This window comes from Quercus lobata, chromosome 2, assembly GCF_001633185.2.
Source record: "Quercus lobata isolate SW786 chromosome 2, ValleyOak3.0 Primary Assembly, whole genome shotgun sequence".
Classification (NCBI taxonomy): Eukaryota; Viridiplantae; Streptophyta; class Magnoliopsida; order Fagales; family Fagaceae; genus Quercus; species Quercus lobata.
The window spans coordinates 32,858,050-32,865,939 of record NC_044905.1 but is presented as its reverse complement, the minus strand read 5'-3'; the positions used below and the strand labels follow the sequence as shown (position 1 = coordinate 32,865,939).

Below are 7,890 nucleotides of genomic sequence, written 5' to 3'. Positions count from 1 at the left end.
GTCCAGTCCACTACTCAAATGTGGCATTCTTTTGTAGGTGGCTTCTTGCATAGTCAGCACCATGAGAATTTACGATCTTTTTATAAGCCTGATGCAACTTGTTGGAGTTGCTACTCAATAATCTTCCACATTTTGTATTTAATGATTTTGTTACCAAGTTAGAATCTCCTTATAGCTCAAACTAGTCCTATGAAATGAAGTGTATATGTCTTATAAAAATATTATTATATGAATTTAATATGCTTAATGGCAACAAAGATGAGTTAGATGTTATCAATGTAAATTTACTACGATATTTTGAAGCACCACATCTCTAGTAGTAGCATCAACACTTTTCCAATTTTTCACGTTGTAACTAGACATATTACTTTGCACTTGTATGCCAATTTCATTGACAAGCTTATATGCATTCTTCCGAACATGAGCATCATACTTTGCAACTATACATACTTGCAGCTTACCACTTTTCTCAACAAGTGCCCATACTGTTATACCACTAATTGTTCATGGGTATTTCTGCTAGTAGACCCTATTTGGACATTATCAATGTTAAAAAATTATACATCCCATGTACATTATAGCTAAATTAAGTGAAGTATAATCTCAATAGTAAAGACAGGGTGCAGTTGTAATTAAGTATGTTCTATGTAATTACCAGTTGTGCTAGTTAATATGCCAGTAGGCTACGCCTCCACACTAGAAGAACTTTGGATGGGAGGATTTGCTTCAGGAGGTGTTCCCATAGATTGAACAGTAGATTGGACCACTGGGAAAGATGCCTCACCTTGCGAGCGTGTAAGTCGTCCTAATGTCATCTATAACTAACAAACATACATATAATGGAACAACAAAGTTATTACAAATAATGGAACAACAAAGTTATTATCTAATAAAAATAACATCTATTGTAGCAAACAATACATTACATTTATAGTACCTTGTGGATTAAAGAATTAGATGACTCATCATCATTGTCATCATCACCAATAGGTGGTACATAATCATCATCATCTATCACAACATTAGCTCTATTTCTTTTCCCTTTTGCACAATTGGACTAAGCAGAATCCTTTAGAAAAGTTGAGATGTGCTTCAATCCCAAAGCATCAATTCTCTCTTGATTTTGCCTCATTCTATCCAATCTTGTCATCTCATACTTCAATATATTATGAGTGTATTTGGCATTTTTGGACATTTTTTGAAACTATGTATTAACATAAAAGATAAGTATAATTGCTACTAACTTTACATATAATAATCTACACCATTATCCATATCAAGCAATTCACAAGTGCAAATTTTTAACACAATTGTTACTAACTCAACACAACAAATGACCACGTCAATATCCATATCAAGTTCAAGATAAATACAAAACTTTAAGAAATTGCTACTAACTTTACATATCATAGTCCACACCATTATCCATATCAAGCAATTCACAAGTGCAAAATTTTAATACAATTGCTACTAACTCAACACAACAAATGATCACATCAATATCCATATCCAGTTCAAGATAAGTACAAAACTTTAAGAAATTACTACTAACTATTCATATCATAGTCCACACCATTGTCCATATCAAGCAATTCACAAATGCAAAATTTTAACACAATTGCTACTAACTCAACACAACAAATGACCACATCAATATCGATATCAAGTTCAAGATAAGCACAAAACTTTAAAACAATTGCTACTTTGATGACTCATCATAACCCACATCATTACCTATAAAGATTAAGACAAGCATAAAACATTTAAGACAATTGTTATGAACTCTACATATCATAATCCATATCAAGATCAATATCAGGTATGTCATGCTTTTCATTTTGATTAGCATCTCTTGAAGTTCCACCTTCAAGAACAACTTCAGTTTCAACATCACCCATACAATACTCAATATTGTCTTCAACATTATAAGGAACAACATCAACAATCGTTTCTCGTTGGAATGCATCACTATCTTCTGTATTATCATTGGATTCTCCACCTCCAACTTCCGAGACATCAAAAACTCCTCTATGTTGGATGCATTGCACAATTTTCCAAGATTCACCCAATTTGGTATTTTGAAAGTAGAAAACTTGTTTCGCTTGACTAGGAAGTATAAAAAGATCATTTTGATACCACCGACTTGTAACAGCAATGCTTGTGTAGTGTGCATCGGTTCTTATCGTTCTCCCTCAACCACTACTACTAGTATTGTACTATTCACACTGAAACAAAACAACTTTATGGTGAAACATATACTCTAATTCTCAAATTTTGCACATATAACCATAGAAGTCGTGAATTTTTCCCTCATGGTCCCCTTTGATACATACACCACTATTTTGGGTTACATGGCAATTGTCTGGGTCCCTTGTATGGAACTTTACACCATTAACCATACAAACTGTGTACTCCTTCACATGCAGCTTAGGACCATTTGCTAATGACCATAACTGTTTAGTAGCTTTTGATAACTCGTTAACTTTCAATCTATTCATCTATAATGACATACAACAAGTGACATTAATTAGTAATAAGTAATGACAAAACTATTTAAATGTTTAATTTTTATTAATGTGTGATTAAATTTCAAATGTCTTACACGTTCTTTCAACCACTTAGGAAACTCTTGTCATTGTATTTCAATTATGGCTTCTCTAGTAGAATTATGCAATGTGCTTCTGTGTTTACTATTAGAAATAAGGTGATTTATATTCAACTAAGCATTACAGATAATATTCAAAACTTGATCAAACAATATATGCATATGAAATCACATACTTTGAATAAGGCTCTAGCTCAAGACAATTATACAACAAGTACCAATGAGTAGTATCAAGCAATGCACGAGACAAGTTGCCATCATTTCGCCTACCACCTGTAGGCCGGGTAGTTTGTGAAAAAACTATCAATCCTTCATTAGATTCACCAAAATTTTCATATTTTTGCCTTCAATTATGCACAATTTCGATCCCATCAATATAGAAAAACTAGTTGTTAATACATTCTTTAAGAATGTAAGCCTTTGCAATCGAACATTCTGGTCAAGCTCGGTTGAAAATGTATTTTTTCAATTTTCCAAGGTACCTATGAGGAAAAAATATTTGAAGTATATGATTTTATACCATATGGGAAATATACAATTGATGGATGCATTAAAGGATCTAATTACCTTTCAATTGGGTACATTCACTGATATTGTACCGAGCCTTCTAGAATTGCCTCTCAAGGCAAGTGAACAACAAGGTGGACCATAACATCAAAGAATGCTAGAGAAAAGATCCTCTCAAGCTTGCATAGTATAAGAACTATACGTTCTTCTAGTTTCTCCAATTCACTCCGTTTTAGGGTCCTTGAGCATAAGTCTTAGAAGAAGCTACCCAACTCAAACAATATAATAATAATGTCTTTATCTACAAACCCTCACAACCCAATTGGAAGAATTCGTTGTAATAGCACATGATAGACGTGGCTTTTCAAACTAGATAATCTACCATTTTTTACATTCACTGACCTTGATATGTTGGTTGCATAGCCATTTGAATACTTGACTAATTTCAAAAGTCATAAAAACCATCCCTTTCATCATGGTTTAATGAAAAGAAAGCCCGAGGCTTATCATATGATCCATCAGGACGTTATTTAAAATGCAACGCATGTCTAAAATTCATATTTTGCAAGTCTATTTGTGCCTTGTCAATGTCCTTGTTTTTCCCCTCAATGCCCAAGAAAGCACCATAAGTACTCTCAATAATGTTCTTCTCCACATGCATAACATCAATGTTGTGCTTAAGCTTCTTATTTTTCTATTATGGTAGCTAGTACAAAATACTTACCAATGACCAATTTGGCTCCCCAATAAGTTGTCTCTTCTTGTTACTTGGATGCTTTCCTAAAATTATATTAGGCATTCTATCTAGCTGCTCTTGTATCTTTCCCACTGATAACTCCAAAGATCTCTTTTGCTTCTCCGATAAACCATTATGCAACAGACTAAGTCACCAACGATGTTCCATAGGTAAATAAGCTCGATGGTTAATGAATCCAATTTTACTTTTCAAAGCTTTTGAATATGGTTCAACGTTGCAAGTGTAACAAGAATGATAGCCCTTTGTCCTCCACCCAGACATGTTACCAAATCTAAGATAGTCATGTATTGTCCACAACAAAATTGCACGCATCTGAAAATGCTCTTTACTATAAGTATCATAAGTTTCTGCACCTTCTTCCCACAACTCCTTCAACTCGTCAACCAACGGTTTCAAGTAAATATCAATCTCATTTCCCGGTTGATGGGGACCATGAATAAGGAAGGACAACAAAAAATATAGCTTCTTCATAACCAACCAAGGCGGTAGGTTATAAAGGATAAGTATGACAGGTCACATACTATAGTTATTGTTCATATTCCTAAAATGTTTGAATCCATCTGTAGCCAACCCCAACCTTACATTGCAAGGTTCGAGGGCAAAATTAGGATGTTGTAAATCAAACTCCTTCCACTCCTCATTATCAGCCAGATGCCTCATTATCCCATTATCCACACATTTGTCTATATACCATCTCATGTCGTTAGCTCTTTGGCCTGACATGTACAATCTCCTCAGTCTCAGTGTCAACGGGAAGTAACGCAATACCTTATGAGGAATCTTCTTACCTTGGGCACGTATATCCTTGTACCTAGGCACCTCACACACCGAACATTTATCAAGGTTTTCATTTTCCTTCCAAAATAGTGCACAATCATTTTTGCATGCATCTATATGCTCGTATGACATGCCCAAGTCACGTAATATCTTATTTGCTTCATAAGTTGACCTCAGAACCAAGTTACCTTTCAGCAAAACCTTTATCAGCAATTCTTGCATCATATCAAGTCCCTTATTACTCAAGTTGGTTATTATATTTACATTCAATATCTCAATAACAAACTTCAAGATAGTATAATCAGTGTAACTCGGATACAACTCACGCTTTGTATCTTCCTCAGATTTGTCAAAATTACGCACTTCCTCATCTTGGGTTGCATTTCTTGGTTCCCTTCTAATTCGATCACCTACCAAGGCAACGATACCATCCATATGATCACCATCTAACATTTCATTATCATGAATGTTCTTGTTCAATACACAAGGTTCTCCATGATTATACCATTTAGTGTAAGATTGCATAATCCCACGATGAAGCAAATGGATACGCACAGTATGAAGAGATTGTCGATAGCAATTCACATAAGGAATACACGGGCACGAAATATTAGCACTCAAGTCCACAATCGCCCTTGCAAAATTAATAAATTCATTGACCCCTTCAATATATGGATGACTTAATCTGCCATCAAGTGTCTTACCTATTGTCATCCAACTTTTATCCATGTTTGACTACAATTGCAATGTGAATGTTACTTTAGCAAAATATGGACAACTCATGCATAATGTATTCTAACATCTAAGTCTATAAGCTATTTAGATAAAGTTCTATTCCATTCATGAATAAACAAGTCTATATTAATACTTAAACAAATATACATTGCAAAATCAAACGCTTCCAATATCAATTTATACCACCTTATAACACCATGCAAGCCACCAACTTACTCCAACACAACAACCCACCACAATACCAATTATCAACATCACAATATAAAATCTTTTCAAGCTATTGATACCGTATTTTTTCCACCCAAATTTTGCGTGCCGAAAAATCCAAAAATATTATTTTCTCTCCATGGGGCCATGAGAACATCTAGAATGACGTGGCACAACTCGTTTGGACACCAAAGCTCCCAAAGTGCATTTTTCAGCTAAAATGACCGAAATGCTCCTGGATAACCCTGGGTTAACCAAAAGTCAAGTAAAGTCAAAATACCCTTAAAACAACACTTTTCATAGTTTTACATCAAACCCGAGCTTTTTGGAGATTTTTGGCAACTTTGACCAAGTTTGACCTGGAGTTTACTCTTAGTGGGCCCCAGAAACTCTAATTTTGATCCGACCGTCAGAACAGGTTGAAACCAATGCCATTACGAAGATTATCAAATCCTTAGTCCAACGACTATTCATGGGTTGAAATCGGAGTTATAACGGCCGAGATATCATGAAAACCGAGTTAACACACCAATCGATGCACCACTAACTTCCTAGAGCCATAACTATTGATTCGACCATTGGACTTTTGAGTTCCATACCTTTTTAGAAATAGGAAGTCAAGATCTTTCCAAGAGTGTCAAGATCAAACTTATCCAAGACAACTTGAAGGTGGCGGTCCTTGAAGGGCCACCGCCTTATAATCTGTGCCAGGGCTATAAAAGGCCTTAGGCACCTCCAGACCAAAAAAAGGAGAGACTTCCTGGTTACGTGCTCTCTGCTTGGATGAATTCTGAGCTTTTCTCATCTCTTCCAAATACAAAAAACACATTAAAGCCTCTTAATTCTTCTATCTTCACCAAAAATACAAGGTATTGTTCTTATACCCAATCTTCTTCTCCTTGGATTTTTATCTTGGATTTGGGGTTTAGGGGTGCGGATGTAGCTTTTTAGCTACTATCCACACCCCCTAGCTCTCTAAATCTTTCCCTAGCATGTCCTGCTTTCTCTTGCTTTAATAACATGATTTATTGCTTTATCTAGCATGTTGCTTGTTCACCTTGCTTCTAGCTTGTTCTTGGTTTATTTCCATGTGCTTCCATGTTTGCTTACATGTTAGTTACCCTTTTCTTACATGTTTTATGCTTTGTGTCATGTTTTCTATGTTAGATCCTTTCTCTTATATGTGTTGATGTTTGGGTCTATATGTTCACATGCTTGATATTATGTCTTCGGCTATGCCTTACTTAGATCTACATGTTTGTATGAATGTTCTATGCTCCGATGCCTATGTTTATGGCTTCACATGTTTGTATGTTTGGATTCGTGTTCTTCCATGCTTTTATGATTACACCCACATGCTTAGATGTACATTCACATGCCTACATGCATATTTCTATGCTTATATGTGTAGATCGGTGTGTTTACTTGCTTAGATTGAGGTTCTCTACGTGCTTTATGCCATCATCTATGTGCTTGCATGCTTCACACCAAGTTTATGTGTTTAGGCCTAGACCTTGTTTGTCATACCATGTGCTATTATAGCCATTTTGTTCCTTTTATCGCATTTTCTTATGTTGTGGCCTAATGGTTAGGACCCTATCTAGACCCTATGGTCTTTGTCATCGTCCATACACCAAGGCCCACATCAAAGGGTTTGGATCATCCTATTTGCATGTCTATGCTTGCTTGCTTCTATGCTTTATGCTTGTGTTAGCCTCTCTAATTCTAGGCTTTGCCATGTTTGGCGCCCTCCATAGGCTTGACCTGGTGTAGTTACATCCGACTCCCATGAGGCCTTGTTTGAATGTAACCATTTGGGAGGTATCTCTGGATGCCAGGTTGCTCTGTGCATACCCTTCCCTTTTCCGCTCCGCACGATGCTATGCTTACCATGCTTGTTTGTGCTACCCATTGGCTTTCTATACATATTTACATGCTTACTCACATGTCTATGCATGGGACTTGCTTGCTAGTGTGTCGTCCATGCTTCAACACAATGAAGTTATTGACATTCGATCCAAACCTACATTTGTCCCTCACAGATACCACCTTTTGTTTGCTTTCTTGCTTGTTTACCTTCTTGCTTGTTTTTCTGCTTTCTTTTTTCTTTGCTTGCATGTCTATCATGCTTATGCCTCTTTCATATGCTCTTTGCATCTTTTCCTTCCATTACTTGTCTGCTAGTTTCTTGTCTTGCCTTTGCATGTACACACGTGGAGTAAGGACACATAGAGTTAGGGCACAGTCTCCTTGGCATAAGCAAAAAGGGCAAGGATGCAAGCATGTGGATGTAAGCCAAGCG

The 7,890-nt window shown here is 36.1% G+C and overlaps 1 protein-coding gene across 1 annotated transcript; it reads right to left on the bottom strand.

Annotated features, from left to right (window-relative positions):
* Positions 1–1,784: 1,784 nt before the first annotated feature.
* Positions 1,785–5,375, bottom strand: LOC115963285. Its single transcript, XM_031082242.1, has 4 exons — positions 4,452–5,375; positions 3,837–3,965; positions 2,383–2,498; positions 1,785–2,028 (listed from the first exon to the last, which is right to left on the bottom strand). The coding sequence occupies exons 1-4, from the start codon at positions 5,373–5,375 to the stop codon at positions 1,785–1,787; spliced, it is 1,413 nt and encodes a 470-aa protein (XP_030938102.1).
* Between the last annotated feature and the right edge of the window lie 2,515 nt (positions 5,376–7,890).

Coding starts and splice junctions, on each gene's coding strand:
- LOC115963285 (XM_031082242.1), bottom strand. CDS start 5,375: ATGGATAAAAGTTGGATGACAATAGGTAAGACACTTGATGGCAGATTA. Junction 3,966..4,451: donor TTGCCCTCGAACCTTGCAAT/GTAAGGTTGGGG, acceptor TTATCGGAGAAG/CAAAAGAGATCTTTGGAGTT. Junction 2,029..2,382: donor TGTATGGTTAATGGTGTAAA/GTTCCATACAAG, acceptor CATCCAACATAG/AGGAGTTTTTGATGTCTCGG.